Source organism: Plasmopara halstedii, assembly GCF_900000015.1.
Source record: "Plasmopara halstedii genome assembly, contig: Scaffold_322, whole genome shotgun sequence".
Taxonomy (NCBI): Eukaryota; Oomycota; class Peronosporomycetes; order Peronosporales; family Peronosporaceae; genus Plasmopara; species Plasmopara halstedii.
The window spans coordinates 1,385,030-1,408,328 of record NW_020187243.1 but is presented as its reverse complement, the minus strand read 5'-3'; the positions used below and the strand labels follow the sequence as shown (position 1 = coordinate 1,408,328).

The window sequence follows — 23,299 nt, the reverse complement described above, 5'->3', positions numbered from 1 at the left end:
CATATTCCACACGAGGGTCAATGACCGACCGTGGATGGGTGCGCATCAGAGCCGCCTTTCGGACAGCTTCCAGCTTCCGCTTCTGTGCCTCATCGAGGTCATTGGTGATTACGCCACGATCTACAGGTGACGAGAACTCAGGAAACGGACATGGGGTCTGCAAGGCGCAAGCAGGGCTCGTCTCACGCTGCTGATGCGGCTCGCCTTCCTTGTCATTCCTTCCGGGAAAAGGAGTGTCAGACCCGTATTCGACCACCTCCACATCCTCAACGAGATCACTCGTCACCGATAGCGTGCGCGGAGTGCGACACTCAGGCTCATCGAGCCTAAGATTTACATCCGTCGATGCCGCGGATACACGGTCCCGACATGGCACCGTGATAAAGCTGGGCTCTGCTCGTGAGCGCTGTTGGAACCAGCGAGACTCGAAGACTTCGGTATCATTGACACAGGGCTCATTGAGCACGGAAGTTATTTCGTTCAAACGCAGTATCTAACGGACACGCAAGCCTCGTTGAGGCAATAATCGACTGGAACTGTAAATGTTCTCTATTTTAATAGGAAGAGTGGAACGGGGTTACACATTCCCTGGTAACAGAGATGCGTGTCACACCAGATGGGCATGGTGTGACCACACCCAAACAAGAATACGGTACGGGGCTGGATAGCCAGTAGTTATACATGTATTTAGATTTTACTATACATATTTAGGATCTAAACATTTAAAATCATGCGGCTTTGCCGCAAATAGATAAAACAAAGTCACTTTTTGAATTTAAAGAGTTAATTAGCCTTGGGTTAAGGCTATAATTACTCTTTGAGTAAGCGGATTGCGATCCTGTGTATATAACAAGAGGTCGGTGAGCTCACTTACGCTTCTTTTAAGCGCAAAGCTACAGCAGCCCCGATGCACCCGGAGATTAAGCGCTCTTTACGGTTCGCATGGCTACTGCACGATTTGCACTCGTTGTGTTCTCTACTTATAGCGAGGGGACCCTTTCATGTAGCTCACGAAAAGGTCTAAATATCTAATCATAATCTGAACTCGGCACAGCATGAACAGCTTTCCCCTCTACAAAACTAAAAGTCTCAGGAGTTTGCAATGAAGGCGGCTTGGAAAATATTATGTATATTTGCGATTCTTCTTATCAAAGTGCAAAAGTGTATTCAATATTCGCTTCGATGTTGATGCCCGATCCAGCAGGTCATACCGTTTACAATTACTATTTACAGCTGGATTAGTGACTGTTGGGTCATCCATGAGGTAGTAGTGTGCTATGATGACAGTACATGACTCTGTTCGAGCGTATAGAGAACAAGACACATTGATTTACCCATTTCACAGTATTGCAAGCCATTCAGCTGGCGAAACGTCAGTCTAGGACGTTGCTTAAGTCTTAAGTTTGCGAAATCAAAGCGCGGTTGTAATATCACGTCGAATCTCGCCCCCAACTCCAATCCGTTCCTAACGTCCTGCAAGCTACGGCTACTTACCACTTTTGAAAAATGTATTCTTTATCTAGCTCCACGTGTAAGAATGTGGACGCTGCATTAAAATGTTATCGACTAGTGTTCAAGAAATTACCACACACAACAGTCAATACAAACTTTAAAAATTATGTCTTTGATCTTATTAGTTGCGCACTCAGCGTATGACGTCCCGACTCGTTGATATAGTTTTTCTTGTTTGTTATGCAAAGTTTGTGAGCTGATAGCTGCAAGTGCAAGGACTTGGTGGGGGCGACGCTGTCAATACAACAGCTTCTAACTTTATTTGGATGTGAACGGACACAGAGGGTGACCAACTTATATATTATTTGATAACCTGTAGATGTATTTAGTGCAAAGTTCAGCACAACATAATGAGTAAAAGCGTTTATTCGCTGTTTCTTCGTGAAAACGTAGAATATTGTCAAGGTCGCGGTAAACGTGTTGCGCCTGATTATCGGCTTGAGAATCGTTCGAAGTAGGTATAGTCAATATGATGCCAACCCCTTTAAACAAAGCTCACAAACCTTTTGCTGCGAAGCGCGATTCTTGATTCGGTTGTGGTGTCGCTGACTGCATCAAAGCAACTATGGCGGTATAATCGAACTCATCGTCTTGAAAACCAAACATAAGTTCGCGCACATTAACAATCATCACTCTGCTAAAGAGACAGCATGATCAAGGGCGCCGAAGTGTTTGGCAGAACTTTACCCGTGAGAAATAAAAGTTGCGCGCACAATTCCTTGCCAATTTCTACATTTCAGGTCGTCTGTACGCAGATCATGAAGCCGTTCGCCGTCTCCATCGAGACTTTCTTTTCGAGGAGTATCATGTAACTGATACAAGTACCGATACAGAAGTCGCACGAATTGTATAGATTGCCAATCACAGCAAGCTGAGGGTGTACCTTGTAAGTAGAAGATCATTTTCCGCGGCAGTTAAATTTCTTAATAAATAGTAAAATCTTTTCTTCAGTTGATTGACAGTATTTAATCTCAATACGCCTTTATGTCAATTGGCATCAGCTTGAAGCTAAGCACACCCTTTAGCAAAGGCGAAAGCCTCATAGATAGCGAGGAAAAACGTTTTGAAATTCGGAAGAGCTACAATATGGGCACACCGATGCTTTCTTTACTAGCCTTAGAGACCACTTTTTCAAAAATGTTTAACCTTCTGACCATAAAAGTACAATGTCGGCATAGTTTGCATGGTTGATCAAGAAACTTTCTAGATGTACTTAGTGAAATTGTTTCGGCAACTACCATGACCGTTGATTACACGTACCCTTGTATGAATGGGCGGGTCGCACAATCTTGTGCGACCGTACATAGGTGAATACACAAGTTAGTGTTATCACATAGTGGTGTGGCTACACCGTAACAAGAAGCTAGGATTGCCAGTAGTAATGCATATTACTGTATTAACTAGGTTTTGCTATACTAACTAGATATTAATAAGTAAAACCTAGGGTTTTAGATACTGGAGGCTCTGCCGCAACTAAAACAATCAAATACAGTTTTGATTTTGAATGGAAGTGTTCGTTTGCCTTGGTTTAGGCTTTAGTACTTGGACTTGGCAGGAACTTAAGTTCGGTGACCTTGGCTTAGCTCCTCTAAGCAAAGAGCTACGGCTGCCCCGCTGCAGCTTTGATATTTGTAGAATCTTCCTGATAATCATGCCTTCTAGTGGAGCACCCAATTAAATGAAATTTTGGTGAACAGCTCGTAACCACGCACACATTGAGCTCAGCTAGCTAGAACTTAGAGAAGATGTCGACATTTGAGGCGATGCTCTGCACTACTACGGATGACTATCTTGTCGAAATAGGACTCGTGCGAATTCTCAACGAGGCCAAAATATCTGCGTCACCGAGCAGATAAATGTTGCTGTTGCGTTAGGCAGCTCCTGAGGCATCAAGCTCAGTGACTTATTACATTCAATACGGGTGTAACTGCCTCGCATGGGTTTTGTGTACCCGTCAGCAAAGTGAAGAGAGTTTGACAAAGTACTCTTTACCATGCTCTTCTACAGCACGTCATTTCAACAAATCTGCGTTTTCTCGTGAAACGCGGCTGCACTTCGTTATTAAAAGCGTGCATAATTTGCTACTGAGCATTAGCATAAAGCATATAGAATTAATACTATTTTACCAATCAGCAAAACCTTAAAACGAAGGGACTTGGGCGGGTAAAGAGAATTGGACGAAATTCACCAAGATGCCAGACATTGAGCGCATTGTAGACCGCAAGCTCATTAAGCAGCGCGTGCACTACCTCGTGATCTGGAAAGGATTCGGCCGTGAAAACAATACATGGTACAAACTCCGCCTGGCCCCCCACAACATAAAAAATGTCGTTTCTTACCCAATTATATCAATCTCTTGTCTAGGGAGAGCCGCATTGACTTGATGGCCGATGGCTATTCACATGTTATAAAGGACTTTGAGAACCGTAAGTAGGACTTGTGTTGATAGTACTATAGCAATGCTCATTATATTATCAAACTCTGCAGAACGTAGAGAGTCCGATAACTTGAATTCTCGTGGTCGTAGTCCTAGACGTTCGAGGTCTAAAAGCCCAGGAAGGAGCAGAAGCCCAAGTAGGTCAAGAAGCCGCCGTCATCGCTCGCGCAGCGTCTCAGTGAGTCGCAATTTACCAGAGAGTGACAACGACGACGTGAAGGAGAGAAAGCACAAGGACAGCCTTGCGAATACGTCCACACCTTCGCAACGACGAAAAAGTCCTCGTAACAATGAAAATAATGATAGTAGCAATGATCAGGAGGGAGTTCGACGCCGATCATCCCGGAAACAGGTTGCAGATGAGACGTCGCCCTCGACGCGATTCGTATCTCGTATGGAAGATGATGAAGACTCGGTGCTTCTACGCTCGACCCTTGCAGCCTTAGTCCCACAGGTGCGGGAAATGACCTCAAATGTTTCTTCAGCGAGGTCGGATGGTAACAAGAAGCCAGTGGTGTTGATGTATGAAGAAGAATCTGGGATACTTTGTAAGTCACGTGATGTCAAGAAGACTGCAAGCTCCAAGTCCGGTGCAACCTCTGCATACAAACACACACAGATTAGCGCTGGATCAAAGCTAATGAAAAGCGGCTATTTAATGTCGATCTTCAGTGTAGCGGTGGTCGTGGGATCTCTGGTGGCGAGCGAGATGCTGGCGGAGGTGGAAGATGAAACGAAACTGTGGCGAAAATGGTTGTCGTTCCTCACCCCGGTTGTGGCACTGCTTCTTTTCTTTCATCAGAAAAATGCGCGTGCTTCGGCAAAGTGGGTAGCCACTGGTCTGGCTTGGCGTGCTGCTGCAGAACTTTTGCTCTTGCTCGAGGTTATGCCTCGTCAGTTCGAAATGATGGTTGCGATATCAACCGCTGTCGCTAACATATCGCTGCTTGTTGCACTCGTCTCTATCTTTCGTAACGGCGAGCATAAGCAGTCCAAAGCAACGCTCGTTCTTGTGACGATAGGTATTTTGACCCTTTTTCTTTCGGACAGGTATGATGTGACGTGAGAATTTGGTCCATGTGGGAAGCTTCAAAGTGAACCTTGTCTTGTTGTTTGTTGGTTAGTTGGGTGATTTCGACCGGAAATACGGAATTGCGGTCGCGCGTTATCCTTATGTCAGTAGCTGTTGTAAGTATCGCGACAAAACACTCTCTGGTTGCTCTCTAATTATGTGTCTGTCTCGTCTTTTATCTAGCTGACAATTGCACTTTCGCCAATACCGATGGTATCCTTAGAGGATGATAATTAGGATGAAGGCGCAACAATTACCCGCTTGACAATGTAATAAGGGCCATCATGCTTTCTTCTTCTACGTTAGATTTCAAATTGTGCTGGATGCATTATGTGCTCGCAAGTATTCTGTATCTAATTCTAATGACTCGCCAAATGCAGCGTTTTGAGCAATAGCTGCTGACTTTGGACGCTCACAATCGAGTCGACGTCGCCCTCGCGATGTACCAGCTCTCGAATGACCTCGACTGTCAAAGCTGCCCTTGATTCAGCACCTTGTGTACTCTGCGATGAATGCTCCGTCATAACTTGGTAGAGAAGGGTCTGACGCATAAGCGACTCTAAAGTCTCCTCATTCACACCTGCCAATTCTGCTGCTATATTGTCCCACAGCTCGGCGTCATCGACAATGCAGGTTCGCCACACACCAGCACGCAATTCTTTGTACTCGTCGGTTATCGGGTCGGTTGCTATCGTCTCTAACACCTCAAGAGCCATGAGAAATATGTTGATTCTATTGCGTGACAAACGTAACAGTTAGTGCACGTCTCAAGCCTTTTTGCAAATATTCAAGTACCTCATTGGGTCATCTTTTTCTGTAGATAATGCTGACGCTAAGCATGCATGTACCAAATCTTTAGGTAATAGCGGGTGCGGGTTGATAGGTTTCTTCAAAGGCAGCTGCAGCAGCAGCTCTTGAAGCTTATTACGAAGAAGCTGTCGTTTGCACACATGGTCAATACGTGCCTAACACGAAACAATGATAAGCAGAACGTACCTCGTCATTAATCTCTTGAATAATTTTTGAATGCGACAAGTTAGATGAAGCACAGGCAGCGATTTTCGCAATACTGGTCATTGTTTTGCGCTTCGACAATGATCGCTGCTCTTTCTTGGCCTCACAAAGAGATAGGGTCGCCACCTGATCATACCGCTCGAGTGACACAGCTGTCAACCACCTATATTTGTGTAAGTGCTCCCGGGTCTTCATGAATTTGTGAAGTGATGGTGCGAAGATCTGCGAGTGAGCAAGCAAATATGCCATCATTGTCGTCTGAGCAACTTCTTCGTTGCTTTGTGCCCATGGGTTTTGAATTTCGCCATTATACCACTGAAATACAAAGTGATCAAATCCTTCGTATTTCTTGCAGAATGACTCTAATCTCTTGGATGCAGGGCTTTTTGGCAATTTGCCCAGGACACAGTCCAGCTTGGATAAGTTCACGGAGTCTTCAACGAAAATCAAAAATATCATCCCTTCAAAGTACAAATATTTTTCGCAAAACTCGACACATTGGCTAAAGAGATTTGCTCGCTTTTGCGTGATTGCTCCATCTTGATCACAGTCAAGCGCAATCTCACTCTCATATGACGGAGTTTGCGTCGCAATGTAGACGAGAGGGTTCAGTGTCACACATTTTGTTAATCTTTCTTCCTTGCGCAACTCTTCCGCTTCGTCGCTAGAAACAAGAGGGATAAATCGAGCGTAAAGATCAAGCATTGCGATGCCAAGTTTTTGAATTTGGTCAGTGATATCAAAGACGTCGTCGTGCTGCCAGCGAAGTTGCTTATTGGTGGCTCCTTGCGAGAATCCAACAAGAACAGACAAGCGCGAAATATGATTTGCTAGCACGCTCCGCACTTCACGCGTAAATGCCCAACTTCCAGTCAGCGCAAAACTGGTTGCAGAACTTTGCACGGGCGTGCAGAGCATACTGAGTATGGCACAGCCGCTTTCTAACAGAGCATGGAGATAGTTTCGGTCGCTTTCGCCGATTGAGGTCACAAGCGCTTGTATTTCTTCATCCAAATTTGCAAAAAGCTCCGAAATTCTGCTCACTTCGCAGTAAAACACATCAAACGAGTTATAGCCTGCAAGACGCAGCTGCTCCTTCTGATACCCTCGTTTTTCCACAGTCTTCTCGATTGCATGAAGAAGAAATTTTCCAGTAAACCGACGCTGAATTCTCTTCACCTCAGATAGCGCTCCTTCGGTTTCTGGAGAACTCGACGACATGACTGACGCTTGAAACTTGCTTAAAGCAATTGCAGCTTGCAGCTTCTCCTCGTTTTCGATCAGATGTCGCTTCAGATCGTCCGATTTCGCTAAAAAATCCCAGACCGGCGCACAGCGGCGTTGAAGAAATTCTATAAAGGCGATGTGACGGTTGCTTTTTTCTTTCAGCTGATAACGCACCAATTTCGGTGTGACTGAAGGAGCGTCGGTCTCCTTTTGTACTGCATTGTTATGCAGCAAAGCATCGCTACTGTCTCCCATACCCCATCGCAATCCAGACGATGATTTGGCATCCAAAATCTGAAGGTCGACCGCCAGAGCAGCCTGCGCTACCGACTCCACGTCTAATGAATTCACACGCAAAGGCAATGCCAAATTGGGGTCGTCAACAAAATGCGTCATAATCAAGCGAATGTAATCGTCAACGTTCAAATTTTTGCCTAGCACATGTGACGATTGGACAGCATGAAGGTTTGCCTCTTCACGCCCTCTGCGTGTCTTATCCATCGATGCTTCGGAAAAGACTGGAGAATATTCGAGTTTCATCATATCTGATGCCGTAGCCATGCAAACTGACCCGCTAATCGGCTTGGCATCTTCGTGAATGAGCAAAAAAGAGACTGAGCCTTTCAAGGCATTGTTGTCAAACGAAGTAGGGTCCACACGAGCTTCAAACGCGAGAGCTGTTTGCCCTTGAACTCCCTCTAGCGGGAATACAGTCGAGCGTACTCTGGTTTGACCAGTCTGTGGCAGATGAATAGCCATAAGCTGGATCGGTTGCATTTGCGTCCAAGCGAAATACAGGGCATCACGCGTTATGGTGAAACTTTCCACCTCAAAATACTGGTCGGAATTTTGTTCATCATATGATGGCTCAAAATCTAATAGACATGCCCATGCAAATTTGGACGAGACGTTGGCATCCACAACATCAAGCGAGAATTGAAATAGGACATACTTGACTGTTGTGTTCGTGGAAGAACCGGGAGGTGAGCTTACAAACGCCACAAGCAGTCCAAAGCATGTCTCGAGGATGTAAGGCATCGAGATTATATGAACTTTGACCAAACAAGCATCAGAAAAATTGTTACTAAAGTAGTGAACGGCCACACGACTTGCGTTCATGTGCCATCTTGACACACTTGAACAATCCATTGCATTTTCCAAGCTGAACGCTCGTCGCTCCAGCATACCGTCCCGGAACAGCAGTAACATATCAACAGACTCTTCCCTTTCTTCTCTATCGTCGCTCATCGAAGCAGTAACTTTAATTGATGGTGGCAACACTCTCAAATACAATATAGGTTGATCCACATTTAAATCGTCTTCACCAGCTTCAGACTTTGAAGTAGTGGATGAAAAGAAGAACTGTGATACAGACTTAGTGAGACCAGAAAAGAATCCAGCACTTTGTTTTTCAAAAGCCCGGACTCGAATTCGTCGATCTTCAACTGCGATCTCCCACACATTGCCTTCATTACTCCAGCACATGAGTCTAGTTGTATCCTCATAATCCTCGCCACCTTGAATTTTCATCGTAGCTGTAGTGGGGTGTGAACTCACGTTTTCATTCGCGCCAAGGGGGATTTGCACACTTAGTGGTACGCTTTTATATGGGAGTGTAATATCTTCCCAAAAGAGCACAATGCCACTCTTGCCTACAATCATGAGGCTGAGACTTTGGCTGTAAACCGTGAAAAGAAGCGGGTAAAGCACTTCATTTGGTTTTATCTCATCTGGAAATTGTAGTGCAATGACTTTGCCGTTGTCTTGTTGCCATATAAGAACCTTAGTGCGCAATGGGAAGACATAGTAGGAGACCCATCGGTGACCACTGCGGTGACGCGCTGAAGGTATTGGAACGCGGCAGCAGCGTATCTGGTAACGCTGGTGCAATGGCAATTGTGGCCATTCGTCAAGTAATTCTTGCAGTAGTGGAGGTGGTAGACGAGCGTCCTCAATGATAGTACAACAGTGTGTGTCCATCAATAGCGATGCGCTTTCTTCCATGTCCACATTATTCCCTACTTGCGGCGTATATAGCGCATCCCATTGTTCGAGGCGCTGGCGTTTGCGAGTATCTGTTGACAGTAGCCCCGCACCCACACGCTTAGACGGCACATCAACGAACTTGCGAGAACGAAACATTTCTAAGTCTTAGATTGGAGATTTTTATAAGATTTCTACAAAATATTAAAATTCATAACTGGTAATTTTGAACTCGCCACTGCCAAAATAATTTTACAGTGCCCTGGTCGAGTTGCTAAAGTAACACATTGAAAATGAGCACTCTAGCTAAGAAATTGGTGATAAGTGTCCTTTAAAAGCCAAGCGTTGCACGCTGATTTCGGTATGCGAGTTCTGCATCGGGTGACACTGCGCTCGCTACATGGTCTTGACCACCATCGTTGGAGCCACAGACTTGCTGCATAAAGTATGTGTGGGCGAGTTGTAGCACCTTGACCCATACAAGCATTTCGTCATGACTTTTTGCAACTATACGCGTTTGGTGCGTGGGCGAGCACAACATAAACTCGTTCGATTTGCCGACTTCTTTACCATGCAAAATCTCGAGTGACTTGTGTTGTAAAGGGATTGCACCACGAGGTTCGCGATCGCCTTCTCGCTTGTAGTATCGAAGATATCCATCAGGTTCAATATTGAACCATCGTTCGCGAACACCACGAATTGACATGTTGCCAAACGCACCTTTTTCATTCGAATAAGTTGCGTGCTTTCGTAAGATACCACTCATCGTAGGTATTGAGCCATCCCGAGGTCCTTGATTTGAGTTCGAATCATAAGAATGCGTCAGTGAGGCCATTGACGCACTGCTGCCACTTCGTCGGCCAAAGTTGGGATCACACCGTTCTGAATCGCGTGCAGAGATTTCTGGAACTTTGTTAACATTTGAAACCATAGAGGCTCTTGCTCCACTGACTATACCCCGAAAATTACCGAGCGACGCTCGTGAGCCAACCGTCGATCTTCGCGGGGCTTCCTGAATCGTTGGCGCACTAGCAAAAGATGGCCTTGGGTCTGAGTCTCTACTTTTTACAGCTACATTAAGTGTTCCTTGTGTTAAAGCCTGAAACTGATCTTGGACTGCCTTCATTTCACTTTTTAGAAGCAACCGACGCTTGCTTAAGTCACTCTTACGAGCCTCGTCCTTCTCCTTTGCGAGCAAATTCACAGTATCGTGCAAGTGTACTTGAAGCTTTGCTAGCTTGCTTTGTAGCCGAGATGTTTCGGACACGCGTTCGTGTGGGGCCTCGTCAATGTCGACATCATCAACCGATATAGCTGATTGATGAATCTCAACCTGTTTTCCCTTATCTATGTCGTAGTACACGTTCATTTCGCCTTCCATACGCCGCATTTCATCAAGTGCAGTATTCAGATCGTCCTTTAAGTCTGCGCGTCGAATAAACAAATTGTCGGCTTGTTGCTGATCCCCACACTTTGCTGCTTTGGCGATCCCAGCAATTGTCTCTCGCAAATTTTTCTTGAGCATAGCAATCTTGTTTTCAAGAAAAATCATTTGAGGGGGACGCTCGCCGCTGATAAAGGCATCTTCGCGCTTTACCGCTTCTGCTGCCACACTCATTTGGTTTTGAAACAGGTTAATTTCTGATTCCACAAATTTCGCTCGCTCCTCTTCCAATTTGATTTCTTCTTCAAGATGATTACGTTGAACAACAATCTTATCAAGAAGCCGCTCTCGAGCATCTTCGGCACGTGTGTCGATCGAACCTCGATGCACCATGGAGCCTAGAAAAGCAGGCGAGAAAAATTTTACCTCGTGATTTCCGTTGAAGTCCGCATCCAGATCTCCATATGCATCCAGCTCCTGTTGTAAAGTGTCCAGTGTCTCCTCAATTTCAATTCGAGCTGTTTGCAGCGCATCATTTTCAGCAATGATTTCCGTCACTTCTTTCTCGAGCATCGCACTTCGCTGTGTGAGCTCCGCAGTCCGTAGCACCTCTGGCGAGTCAATCTTTCCTGCCAATTGCAAGTCTAGCTGTTCAATCATTTGCTTTAACGATGATGTCTCTTGTGCCAGATATTCACGCTCCGTTTCCAAAGATTCGTGATGCTGATGCTGGATTCCAAGTCGTGACTCCATCACCTCGTTTTTCCTCAGCAATTCAAGCATCGTCGAATGCATACGTCGCCTTGTCGCCGCCCATACTTGTCTGTATAGCTCATACGACACCAAGATTTGAAAGTATTCCGAGCGCAAAGAGCTTTGCTTTAATCGTGCGGCACGAGCCTCTTTTCCTTCTTCAGTCTCCTCGTCTAAAGCTTTCTCATCAACTCGACCTACAATTCCTTTTGAAACATCAGCAAACTTGATGCGAACAGGACGCACTACACGAGCGAGTAATTCAAGCACCTCTGAGTACGTATATCCAGTAAGAGAAATTCCACTCATTGCGATTACGCGCATGTTAATTGCAAGACGTTTTTCAGGCTTAACACTCCAGTTATAGATCTCTGCTGGACTTGCCATTCCGTTTGGTAGCTTGTAAATCTCCGCAATGTGAACTTGAAGATCGGTAAACTCTGTACCTGGTATACCAGCGATTTGTTTCAAATTCAGTCCTAGTCGACCTGGTCCAAACGTCACCTCTATCTCATGGACCCAGTTGTACATAACACCAGTTTTCATAGGTGGGCGCAGCCACTGTGTGTGACCATACGGTGATACGAAGTACATTTTGCCATCATTTGTTTTACTTCGGCGAGTTGTCCAACCCTTTGGCAATGCCAAAATCTCACCCGACTCCAGCACTTGAATTGACTCGCACGCAAGTTTGTTTCGTATCTTTGCAAGAACATCTTCCATGTCTTCGTCAAGAGGCGTAACTTTAACTGCTTCCTCTGCAACAGCCGTGATAGTTGCATGACCGTCTTCCTCATTATGTTGATCATCTCCTACCTCGACTGGCACGGGTCTTTTATCATACGCTTCTAATTCCATCACTTCACTACTTCTCTCACTACATGTGTCTGCACTAGCGACAAGTAACTCTGACATTGCAGCGGGTGAGGTCAAAACTGTATCAGGAGACAACTGCAAACCCAAGTCAGGCGTTTCTGATGCTTGTTGTGCAATCATGCCGTCTGCAGCCCAATCAACCGATGAGATGTCTTCGTTAACAAGCGTTACGGCCTCATATGACTCAATCTCGTTGTACGTTGAATTATCTTTATTCTCACCTCCACCGCGTGTAATCAGTTCTGGTATCACAATATTCAACGGGTCTTCTAACTTCTCAGTATCGCCACAGCTGTGCTCTGATTTTATCAAACCAGAAGTTGTGCATGATGCAGCATTGACACATTCGCCATCTATCAGCTCCGCAACAGGCGCAACCACATCATCTTCAATGTCGAGCGCCTTATTAATAGTTACCAGTGATGTGACCTGCAACTCGGCCTCAAGATCTGAATGTTCCTCCATATGTCACAAACTGTGCGTGTGCGATCGTCAAGGGCGATGTGCCGTCGTTGCTCTCGAATCCCTCGCTGCAGCTTGCTTCGGCAAGCTCCCCCTGTAAGAAAGTCAAGGTTCGAGCTAAGTACGATAATACGCTCTAAGCAATTTGCAAATGAGGAACATCAAGACGCTAAAAATGTTTTACCTTTGTTAGCTTCGTCGTAAAACGTATACGAGAAATTACTAGTTAGTTAACAAGTATTCAGTTGATGATAACAACAAAGCAATATATTTCGGATAAATCCTAAATTACTAGTAGGATGGAAAGCCACTACAACAAGTTTGGTCCTTACTTCTTATAGTGCAGGACCTCACCGATCACATTACATTCGCGGGGCATCCACCATTAAAAAGCCTTCACTACACTCACTGCTTATCGACTGCAACTCCAACATATGGTTTTTGTCGACACTCTTCTTGACTGAAACTGCGCCGACGTGACGCCTGGCGATGCGTGTCTCGCGAATAAACTCGCACAACGAACACACATTGGTCACCGGACAAAATTTTCTCGGACTCTTCAAAATCATGATTTTTGTGTTCAAGCGGCAAGTTGACTCAGCTAGACAAACCATTAAATATTAAAATGACGAATCTTTCATCAAATAACACGTTCCGAATTTACGAACTTCGTGATCGCACGCCGTAAAATTGACAGACGCTGTGAACAATCAATCGGTGAAAGGCCGAGTCCAACAAAGGGAGTATTAACCGAACGTCGTTTTCACTTGCTTGAATTAACTCAATTGGGTGCTTTAACATGCGAGTTAGTGGCGCAGCAACTTCAAGCTCTGATGGAACTTCTCGCCACTGAAGCACAAATGCACGAATAGTCACCTACTCAGCATTTATCTGACAATAAAGATATAAAATACCTGGATAAAATGCAAGACAACATATTCCACTGCTTCTATAAATGGTGCGAAAGAATTAAATGACCGCAGCATTAATGTTCGTGCACGGCGGTCAACACGGGTAAACATTTGCTCGGCATCTGCACGTGAACATGACCAAAATCAGTACTTCGTCAAAAATTACGTGTAATGCTACAACACTTGACCATTCCATTCGTCGTAACGACGATTCCATGGTGCATGAGACTGAATACTCTCGTAAGCGCCTCCCCCGTTGAGAAATTTTTTCTGCAAGCTTTCGTTCTGCGGCTCGGCTAGCTTTTTAAAGTTTGATCTGATATTCACAATTTCCTTGAGTGCCTTGGCAATATAAGATGCGTTTTCAAAACTCACTTCCATTCGACATTTATGTCCAAGTGCTCCAGTAAGTCTTCTAATCGCGTAGACGCAGCTCGGTTGCCAAAATGATGATCTGTTGCAGCAAGAATGTAAGAGGTTTGCTAACTAAATCTGATCTCTAGCCATTTCTAGTTACCGTTGAACCATCGTTGTTGCTTACGTACGCCAAGTGGTAAAATATTGGGCTTAATTAGGTAGCTAGGCGAGCAAATCGGATGAATATTAATCAAACGCTTGCTACGCTCAAGTGGCGAATTGCTGGAGCGCTTTTGAGGCGTACGTGCACGGCTAGAGCCGTTGCCATTGCTGTCGGAGCGCGCCATACCAGCGGTTAGACTCTTTTTGGTAGGACTGTCGCCAAGTGACACTTCGGTACGTAATGGCGCAATCGGTCCCTCGCCCCAGGCCATTTCTAACTCTATCTCACTGCTGCAAAGCGAGCTGACTTCCGAGTCGCTAACGTCTACGGCTTCGGATAGTTTGATCACGTGTTCCACCATGCGAATAGTAAGATTGCAGTCGTCGGAAGAATATGCGGGTGAATTGAAATTTAAGCCACTATACCAGTTTGAGTTTTTTGTGAAGTAAAACTGGCCACTTTTTTAAAACGCCACGTTTTTCTGTCAAAATAAATTGTTGCTGACAAGCTTGTGTCATTGATTGATCAATCTCAAAGGCGATGACTATGGATCTTACCGCCGAAGATGACGATCTGTTAAGCTATTTTCTTTCGGCTGATGTGGCGAGTGAGGAGATGCCGGAAGTTTTTTCAAATGCATCGCTCAATGGCGCCGCTACATCTGAGCAGTTCATATTAGGCCAGACTGTACCTTTAGCGACCGAGCGGACGTTCGGTAGCGAGCTTATGCCTCCCGCGGTACCTAACACCAGCTCTTCTTCTATATCTTCCTTTCAACAACCACCCGAAATCTTTGCAGAGAAATCCATGATGCAACCGACTGTGAACGACGATGATTCATCGTCTAATCCCGGAGTGCTGAACTCAAATGAGAAGCGTCAGCGGCGCTTGGCCAGGAATCGCGAGTCAGCACGTCAAAGTCGTCGCCGTAAGAAGCAGTACCTCGAGCTTTTAGAGGAAAAGGTGTGATTTGTTTTTTCTTGTGCCTAACTTGCATCTCAAGCGAAAAAATTGTCTTGTTGAGCTTGCAGGTATCTCAACTAACAGAAAGCATTGACACGACACGTGCAGCACATTTAGAGCATGCAGATGAGGCGCTGAACCAAGTACGCTCGAAAATTCTTCAAAGTCTTGCAGAGGACAGGAAGCAAGGCGGATCGGAAGAGGTAGAGGTAGAGTGATTTTCGGTGCCAAGTATGTGGCTGATTGTGTATGTGCGAGCAGTCGATACAAGAAAAAATTCGACAAGGAATAAAATTGATTCACGAGCGGTTTGGACCGAACAGTATGGTGCGTGGATGATTGTGCTTTGTCTTCGTACCAGGTACCTGCTTATAAACCTGTCAATAATTTTCGATAGGAACGGCTTGCGGTGAAAGACTATAATTTTCGTCAGCTTGACAACTTGTTACTGCCTCCGTACTGTCGGTTTCTATTATGGCTCAGCATTCAGGACGAGTCTTTTTTTGACGAAGCTGACGGCGTTGGATCAAAAAATGCTGGAGATGCACCAGAGAAGAAAAATATGCCAAACGTAGTGAAGAAGGACACGCTTTGGTCAACTTTGACAAATGATCTTGCCCTTACATATGAGCAAGATGAAAAATTGAAGTCTCTTTACAAGCATGTATTTTCAATATTGAAAAGTGACATTAGGTAGTTGCTGACATGTGCTCATTGCAGATTGGGTGACACTAAGAGTAGCAAGTCGGAACGTCGAAGGATAGCAATGGCAGTGGTATCTGCTGTTTAAGACTCATCTACTCATGAACCTGTTTGTCATACTGACTACTTGTTTTATATGTTGTAAAACAGACATATCTAAGCAAATTAAAGAAGAGCCTGGAGCAGCGTGCAGAGGCCGTCCAGCAACAAACGGAAAAGCTTCACTCTATACTGACCCCAGAACAATCACTAACATATATGCAGTGGGTTGACGCCAATCAAGACCGATTGCCAAACTTTGTGGAAAAGACGCTCTCGGTACCCAATACAGATGCGTCTGATGCTGTGCGCGCTATTTTGAAGAAGAATGATCGTGATCTTACTGTAGAAGACGTAACTGCACTACTCGGAGAGCTGTAAATTCAAGCTCTGGACGTTGTTTTTGGTGTGTTTATAGTATTTTGTGCGGTTTTGCCTTTTCTATATCTTCACAAAATTTTGAGAAAAACTGGATCTTACTTTCTGTATTCTATGAACGAAGATTACGCCGACCCACAATCCTTTTGCATAAAGTTAATGAAAGTAATTTACCCACAATCCGTTTACAGATATTATATATTCTTGATCAAGCGAGCAGTAATGGCGGGGAACGATCATTGCGTGGTTGGGTCAAAAGCTTTTAAACTTGTTGAATTTCTGAAAGTCTTGACGTGACATCGGTCGTCTGTCGGACGCGCTCTCGGAGGTCGTACTGTCATACGAACAGACAGCATGTACAGATAGTTTCCGATTGTTTTAACAGTATAAACTCAAGCTTTTAACATTTTTTTCGAGTTCAATGACCATAAATGCTCATTCTCGACAAATTTAATTGCACGTCCTACACTGCCGACAATGCAGCCTTACGACATGCAAAACGCTTGCGCATATTGATAGACAAGCAATGATGCACGTCAATCAAGTTTGCAAGATAGAGCTGCTGAAAATGAATTGACGAAGCGTTCGCAATCAAGCTCTTTATTAGGTGGTTGTCAAGTCATCAATGCATTGAAAAATTCTCTACATTCTGCTTGGGGAAACCGGCTTCTCTTCTCTTCTTACATTAGGCTTCACTGACCACCTCTGCTTCACACATACGTTGTAGACGTGACTTGCCAAAAAGTATCATAGCACCCGCCTCTTTCGTCAAAATCGGTCATTACCATTTTTTTCTCATGCAAAAAGCCGAAAAGGTAGGGTGTACTAGATGCCGAGACACCCATGGCCTGTCACCAAATTTACATTTAGCTTGCAAAGTTCTTTATGAATTCCCGCGGTGCTAGCATGTTGATTTTTTTAGTACATTTCGGAAACACTAATTGAAAGAATCGAGCGATGAACCTTGCCGTCGGCATCTCAGTTAAGAATAAAAATAAGCGACGTGCTTGAGCAATTTGGTCCGCTTTTTCTTGACATACAACTTTGAAATGAAAGTGTATGTGTTCAACATGAACAGAAGGCAATGTCTAACAGATTTAGGTATCCATGAATAAGTATTGCATCCGGATTACCTTACATTTTTTCTAGAGGAGAATACTGACTTCAAAAATGACGCGCAATATCCGATTAGCAGCGCGTTTTGATTTCGTCAGAAGCAGCAAGATTTTCTAATGGTTCTTACGAGGTTCCAAAGCTTTACAGTCCGTTTCAGGAACCTTGTTGATTAGAAGTGTACTAAAGTTTGATTTTTTGGCTTCATAAATCGAAATCGCTAGAAGGTTGTGTGTTTTAAGGCGCAAACGGCGTCTAATGAGATAAAACCAACGATTACAAGGTGTGTAGATAACACTTAAGTATAAATAATCGAAGAGCCTGTCCCATGCTGTCCTGCTCCCTTGGCGCATGAGACAGAATCATCAGCTTTTATCACAATCTTGCTATGGGACAAGCTAGTAATGTCGGTATTTGTGTACCTCATAATTGCACACACTGCAGGGATGGAGCAGTTAATGCTACCGTTGGGGCTTCAATCAACTCACCCTTTCTCATTGCATTGTTATTCGTTCGCCGGTTCGCACACAAGTAATAAGCATTGTCTAATGCAGTCTTAAACTTGACAAGAACAATGACAGACTCAACAGTAGAGGAGGATGCCGCCAACATTTCACAACAGCTCGCCGCAGAAATTCTAGAAGAGGACGACACGCGGGTGATCACAAAAGCTGTACGCGAGAGTCACGACTTGTGTTCAATCCCACCAACCCCGGCGTGTAGTCTGGAACCACATTCTCCTCTTCAGAATCCAGTTCACCGCCGCCCACTATTCAGCTCGATGCGTGAAGCTCTCGAGAGCTCTGGACAAGTAAAGGAAGAGCCGGGTGGATACATCATCAAGAGGCGAAATGGGCGCCAGAAAACACCATTTCGCTTTGGTGAAAGCGGAAGAAAATTAAAAAGCAGCGCAAACAGACAAAATGAACAGCAGCCGAAATGCCAAAGCAACAATGTTCCTCAAAATTCAGCAGTAGACGATGCAGACGCTGCCGGCTATACAATCATAAGGCGACGGTCGTCATGCGATGAAAATTTTTTATACAATTCAGCCAGTGCTGTGAACTTTCAATCAACCAGCAGACAAGGTATACAGGCTATAAAGTCAGCTGGCGGTAACAAAAAGCTGTCCCAGCGACCGCGACGGGGCAGCATGTCTGCACTGTCACAGAGCAGCAGCTTACTGGCCTCCATTTCACCAGCGCCTTCAACAAGCGTACCCCCTGGGTTTCAACCTCGCTCAGCTGCCTCGCAAGTAGTAATTCAACCGCCTTCTGGGTTAACTCCTGCAGCGTCTGGATGGGTCACCAAGGCTGCTGCATCTGGGGAGCCCACCAAAAAGATTCAAGAACCCCCCGTCGAGGCGCTATGGCCCGAAGTGAAGTCGACCGCTGCAGTTGACAAAACCGACACTGGCTGGGACGTCGCCAAGCCAGTAAGTGACTCGCATTTGCAGCAATGGGCAGTGAGCACAAGCACTTCATCCTCGCCATTGCAAGTTGATGTGTCGGATGATGATGACCTACTTGTGCGACTTGGAGTTACATTTTAACCTAGCCACCCCCACCCCATTTATATATACAATTTCATTAGCAGATAGCCGAGCAAACGCGAGCATTCGTACGTTACTAATGTATTATAACAACTCGGTATTTTAGCTTGCAGCAAACAATAAAATTGCTACATGTCCCATTAACACCTGTGAGGCAAATACCGGTTCAACTGCAGACGTACAGCGACAAACAGTTTGGTTTTCTGCAGCCAAGCAGCTGGATTTTAGCTGGGCTCGATTGACCCTTTTGGCCAATTTGATTTTGAAGAAGAACTCGATATGGGATGGTATGATGGCGGTGATATGTTGCTGGAAGAGGAGCATCAGGTGCGTGTTGGTGAGAATGCATTAGTTACAAGCATTGCGTTTGCACTATTCTGGGCCAATTTCGGGGTGTCGTGGTATATTTCCAATCGCCGCGTACCGGAATTCTCGGGTTTTACCACAGCACAGAAGGCTGACTGGTGTTCTAGGTATTTGTGAAGATATTGTAAATGCAACACTTGAGTGTTTCTTATGCCATCTTTGGTTTTTACTAATGTCAGAGTGAATTCAACTATCCACGCAGTCGTTATTGTGGTTGGCGTGACGTATGCCCTTGCAGACATTAGATGGTCTAGCGATTACATGCCAATGTCGTCAATTCGAGCAGCAAGCTTTGTCTTTTCAATTGGTACAATCGCGACTGGATTCTTTGTTATCGTGTTATGAGATTGCTAATGTTCTGCCTCTAGCGATAGGCTACTTTTTGTGCGACTTAATTATCATTATTGTTTGGCCGGTGCCAATGCAACTAGTCTTTATTATCCATCACACGGTCGCTGTGTACGTACTGAACACATTTGATTGAAAACGCTCTAAGCTTATTCACTATTGAACACTTTCAGAGTTCCTTACTTCATCAACAACTTTATTTCGTGCTGCGCCGCTTGTCAGTTCGGTCTTCTTGTATTCCTTCTGGTTGAATTGGCCACTCTACCACTTAACTTACGCGGTTTTTTGGACGCTCGAGATCGCCAGGAATCGAAACATTACTTGAGTTCCGTCTACACCACATATGTTATCTGGGGCATCTCGCGCACAGCGCTGCCTATCTTCTTAATGTACGTCTTCTGGGCATATGTGTACCCATCAGACCGCAACCACGACACGTGCTTTTTCCCCAGCTTTATCAGTGCGCACCTCATTGCGCTCTTTTGTATCGGCGTCTTTGTCTTCGTACATACTCCGGAGGTAATTCGGTTCATACGCGAACACCGAAAAGCGCGTGAAGCCATTGAATCGTCTGAAGAAGTGAATATGAATACGGATGATGCTGATTTGGTCGAGTCCGGGATTGACGAATTGCCTAGCACCAAGGATCATAGGCCGAGCAGTATTCGCAGCCTTACTTTGTCACTGACTAGATCGAAAGAACCTGTAACAGATGATTCGTATGACAATATTGAGCTCGGGGTCATGCCTCGTAGCGCGCGTGCTCGAGCAACAGCATAGATCAAGAGTGTTATATTAACAGTGCGATACATAAAATAACCATTTAATATTGGAGTAACAGTGCAATTGACACACCAATTAGGACGAATTAGGAATCGAACGTGATGCGGCTGACAGCGGACTTAATTCTGCACGCGCACGTGTCCATTAACCCGCTCCGTGAACGCGAGCTGAACCTTCGAGGTACTTTACATCGCGCATGATCGTTTATGTACATCGGTTACTAACGAGCTTGTAGGTTACAAGGCGCCTGCAATTGAGAATTTGGGAGTCACGCAGGATGGATTTGATTGTATCGATCTTTCCGACAATGAAATCAAAAAGCTGGAGAACTTTCCAAGATTACGTCGCTTGCGAATGCTGCTGTTACATAACAATCATGTCTCCAAGATCCAGGAAAAATTGGCGGACGCCATAACTAATCTCGAGTTCCTAATGCTCACAGGTAATCGCATCACGCAATTTTCGGAGGTGGATAACCTCACTTGCTTTTCCAAATTGGACACATTGTCGTTGAGCGGGAATCCTGTGACTAAGCGTAAATATTATCGTGAATACGTCATTTACAAGCTGCCGCAGCTACATGTCCTCGACTTCCAACGCATCCGCCCTCGAGTATGTATACCATCAAATTCTGTCGTTTTTTTGGTAGGATCCACATTCTTATGAAGCATTGCTCTTGGTTGTCAGGATCGCGAGGCTGCCAACGCTTTTTTCAACTCAATCGTTGGACAAAGGGTTATGAAAGAAGCCAATGGTGATCACATTGCCGAGTCAACACAGGCAATGAAACAGGTTTCAATCGTACAGCAAATGGAAAACTCTGCAAAAAAAGCAGTTTCGTTACCGCCGCCACCGCATCCATTGCGAACTCCTGTACCTCCGAAACAGGAGTCTCTAGTTGTTACTGATTCGCCGAACAAGGTTCCAGAGCTAGCGTCAATGAAGAGTACACCGAAACCAGTACAAGAAACTCCTTCAGCTGACGTCGAAATGAGAGATGCAAGTGAGGATGAGCCTGTAGTATCATACACACCGCCAAAACCAATTGAACAGATGACTGTGGCTATTTTGCGCGAAGAGCTGAAAAAGCTGGGATTGTCGATTAAGGGCCTGAAGGCGGAATTGGTTAAGCGTTTAAAGAAAGCTGCTGGACAAGAATGAGCAATCATTTTCGAGTACTCTGATATTCAAGTACAAGCAGGTAGGGAATAGAAAGGAACGCAAAACGATATGCAGTGCAAATAAATGACCCATCTTACAACCTGCGCACCACCATTTATAATCTTGGCTACCAAGCGTCAAGTATATGGAAAATAGCTGGTACGAACACATGCTACGACTGCAATACTTCGTAATGCACTTCATTCATTGACCCAGGAGTCGGTCGTATTATCCATTCTAAAATGCATCGTCAACGTCACTTAACTCAGACTTTTATCTATCAATCATTAATACGGTGCAATGCTACGGATTAAACTGTCCGCACGGTCACGGTGCGTTTGTGGGAGCTTTGCAAAGTTTCCCTTATCGTATCTATACATTAGCGGAACGCCTTAGAAGCCAGTGCAAATATACAAGATTAATAGTCAGATTTCACCGAATTTTCAGCAGCTCTAAGATAGCATACCCGTTGGAGCTAATAGCAAGCATTTATCGGGAGCTGTCTTTTCCAGCTTCATCTGCTCCTCGAACTCATTCGCATTCATGCCATCCAGGTACTTAATGAGCGTTCGAATGACAAAACCATGTGAGGATACTAATACGTTACGTCCCGCAGCAAGATGTGGTCGAATAAAAGAATTGAAAAACGGAATGGTCCGATTGTAAATGTCTTCGCAGCTTTCACCATTTTTACCTGGAAATCGCGTATAAAAGTCATTTCGGATCTTCTTGACATGCTCTTTGTCAAACATAACGGTGTGTTTGGTACTTGGTACACCCTACTCTCACCATAAAGCGACCATATTGATTGAGTACTCTCGAACTCACTCGAACCGAAAATTAGACAGTGCAAACCTGCAAGTCGCCAAAATTGCGCTCATTCAGCGTCGGTGTCACATATACCGGAATAATCTGTGTCACCACCGATCCCGAGTCAGTCCCTTCTGGTTTTAAATTATTGCCGTCAACTAGTGCAACTTACAAAGTCATATGGACTCTTATCATTGACCCCTTCAAAAGATGGTTTTTCCAGTGGCGAACGATGCTCTACTACGGGAGTCTTTCTACTTGAATGTACACTTAGAGCCAGTGACATCGTCGTGCGTGCACGGTCCATTTGCGAGCAGAAAACAATATCGATGGGTACATTCTCCAGTCTTTTTCCTGCCTCAAAAGCCTCCTGCATGCCGACCTCGCTGTGCCAACATATATTACAAATTAGTCTCACAAACCAAAGCAATGTAAGACGCGAAACCTCAAGGGAATATCGATGGATCCCGCATAGCGCCACAGCTCCTTTGGGTTATCGGGCTTGCGGTTCCAAACGCTTTGACCGTGGCGTAGCAAAATGAGAGTCCCAAAGCTCGTGCGTTTCTTATTATCCTGGACGCCAGTAATCCCTTCTGACGTTATCTCAGACCAACCAGGATCGCACTCACTCTGGTGAATATCCCAGTGCTCCACATGCGCATGAGGCAATTGGTAGCGTCGCTCAGAGGGGCGGACCGATTTACAGCACTCGCCGTCGCCGCAGTCGCACGTTTTGCGATCATGTAGGTACTTCTTACCGATCATGACTAGAGCTGCAGCAGCAACGACGGTCAGCACGAAAGAAGCGAGATCCACGTCAACCTTCATGCATCTATGTTGCAAATCGATCTTGTTTGCAATTATCAGCGGTTACCGATGAACCTTGCATTAAAGAAGCGATGCAAAAATGCAAAAAATGCACAGAAACCTAGA

The 23,299-nt window shown here is 45.0% G+C and overlaps 11 protein-coding genes across 11 annotated transcripts; 6 read left to right on the top strand and 5 right to left on the bottom strand.

Moving 5' to 3' along the window:
• Positions 1-2,007: 2,007 nt before the first annotated feature.
• PHALS_08427 (uncharacterized protein) lies at positions 2,008-2,414 on the bottom strand (the record flags this gene model as incomplete). The annotated part of the gene is made up of 2 exons (XM_024723773.1): positions 2,008-2,146; positions 2,200-2,414. The coding sequence occupies 2 exons, from the start codon at positions 2,412-2,414 to the stop codon at positions 2,008-2,010; spliced, it is 354 nt and encodes a 117-aa protein (XP_024574716.1).
• A 1,290-nt stretch (positions 2,415-3,704) lies between these two features.
• PHALS_08426 (Heterochromatin-associated protein HP1 and related CHROMO domain proteins) lies at positions 3,705-5,258 on the top strand (the record flags this gene model as incomplete). Its single annotated transcript, XM_024723772.1, has 5 exons — positions 3,705-3,802; positions 3,877-3,938; positions 4,000-4,999; positions 5,074-5,137; positions 5,205-5,258. 5 exons carry the CDS (start codon positions 3,705-3,707, stop codon positions 5,256-5,258), a joined length of 1,278 nt encoding a protein of 425 aa, XP_024574715.1.
• A 122-nt stretch (positions 5,259-5,380) lies between these two features.
• Positions 5,381-9,404, bottom strand: PHALS_08425 (WD40/YVTN repeat-like-containing domain; the record flags this gene model as incomplete). The annotated part of the gene is made up of 3 exons (XM_024723771.1): positions 5,381-5,753; positions 5,817-5,956; positions 6,018-9,404. 3 exons carry the CDS (start codon positions 9,402-9,404, stop codon positions 5,381-5,383), a joined length of 3,900 nt encoding a protein of 1,299 aa, XP_024574714.1.
• Positions 9,405-9,576: 172 nt separating this feature from the next.
• PHALS_08424 (WW domain) lies at positions 9,577-12,723 on the bottom strand (the record flags this gene model as incomplete). Its single annotated transcript, XM_024723769.1, has 1 exon — positions 9,577-12,723. One exon carries the CDS (start codon positions 12,721-12,723, stop codon positions 9,577-9,579), a length of 3,147 nt encoding a protein of 1,048 aa, XP_024574713.1.
• PHALS_15302 (uncharacterized protein) lies at positions 12,724-13,084 on the top strand (the record flags this gene model as incomplete). The annotated part of the gene is made up of 1 exon (XM_024723768.2): positions 12,724-13,084. One exon carries the CDS (start codon positions 12,724-12,726, stop codon positions 12,922-12,924), a length of 201 nt encoding a protein of 66 aa, XP_024574712.1. The 3' UTR covers positions 12,925-13,084.
• PHALS_08423 (hypothetical protein L916_18722) lies at positions 13,083-14,512 on the bottom strand (the record flags this gene model as incomplete). The annotated part of the gene is made up of 6 exons (XM_024723767.1): positions 13,083-13,321; positions 13,389-13,569; positions 13,635-13,753; positions 13,820-13,947; positions 14,007-14,085; positions 14,149-14,512. The coding sequence occupies 6 exons, from the start codon at positions 14,510-14,512 to the stop codon at positions 13,083-13,085; spliced, it is 1,110 nt and encodes a 369-aa protein (XP_024574711.1).
• A 179-nt stretch (positions 14,513-14,691) lies between these two features.
• Positions 14,692-16,236, top strand: PHALS_08422 (hypothetical protein L916_18723; the record flags this gene model as incomplete). The annotated part of the gene is made up of 6 exons (XM_024723766.1): positions 14,692-15,114; positions 15,183-15,317; positions 15,376-15,441; positions 15,512-15,774; positions 15,835-15,889; positions 15,967-16,236. The coding sequence occupies 6 exons, from the start codon at positions 14,692-14,694 to the stop codon at positions 16,234-16,236; spliced, it is 1,212 nt and encodes a 403-aa protein (XP_024574710.1).
• A 1,684-nt stretch (positions 16,237-17,920) lies between these two features.
• PHALS_08421 (uncharacterized protein) lies at positions 17,921-18,898 on the top strand (the record flags this gene model as incomplete). The annotated part of the gene is made up of 1 exon (XM_024723765.1): positions 17,921-18,898. One exon carries the CDS (start codon positions 17,921-17,923, stop codon positions 18,896-18,898), a length of 978 nt encoding a protein of 325 aa, XP_024574709.1.
• Positions 18,899-19,177: 279 nt separating this feature from the next.
• Positions 19,178-20,392, top strand: PHALS_08420 (conserved hypothetical protein; the record flags this gene model as incomplete). Its single annotated transcript, XM_024723764.1, has 5 exons — positions 19,178-19,371; positions 19,444-19,571; positions 19,633-19,723; positions 19,786-20,001; positions 20,065-20,392. The coding sequence occupies 5 exons, from the start codon at positions 19,178-19,180 to the stop codon at positions 20,390-20,392; spliced, it is 957 nt and encodes a 318-aa protein (XP_024574708.1).
• Positions 20,393-20,496: 104 nt separating this feature from the next.
• Positions 20,497-21,556, top strand: PHALS_08419 (u2 small nuclear ribonucleoprotein a; the record flags this gene model as incomplete). The annotated part of the gene is made up of 3 exons (XM_024723763.1): positions 20,497-20,575; positions 20,631-21,007; positions 21,083-21,556. 3 exons carry the CDS (start codon positions 20,497-20,499, stop codon positions 21,554-21,556), a joined length of 930 nt encoding a protein of 309 aa, XP_024574707.1.
• A 287-nt stretch (positions 21,557-21,843) lies between these two features.
• Positions 21,844-23,194, bottom strand: PHALS_08418 (-bisphosphoglycerate-dependent phosphoglycerate; the record flags this gene model as incomplete). The annotated part of the gene is made up of 5 exons (XM_024723762.1): positions 21,844-21,947; positions 22,023-22,335; positions 22,412-22,468; positions 22,539-22,752; positions 22,812-23,194. 5 exons carry the CDS (start codon positions 23,192-23,194, stop codon positions 21,844-21,846), a joined length of 1,071 nt encoding a protein of 356 aa, XP_024574706.1.
• Between the last annotated feature and the right edge of the window lie 105 nt (positions 23,195-23,299).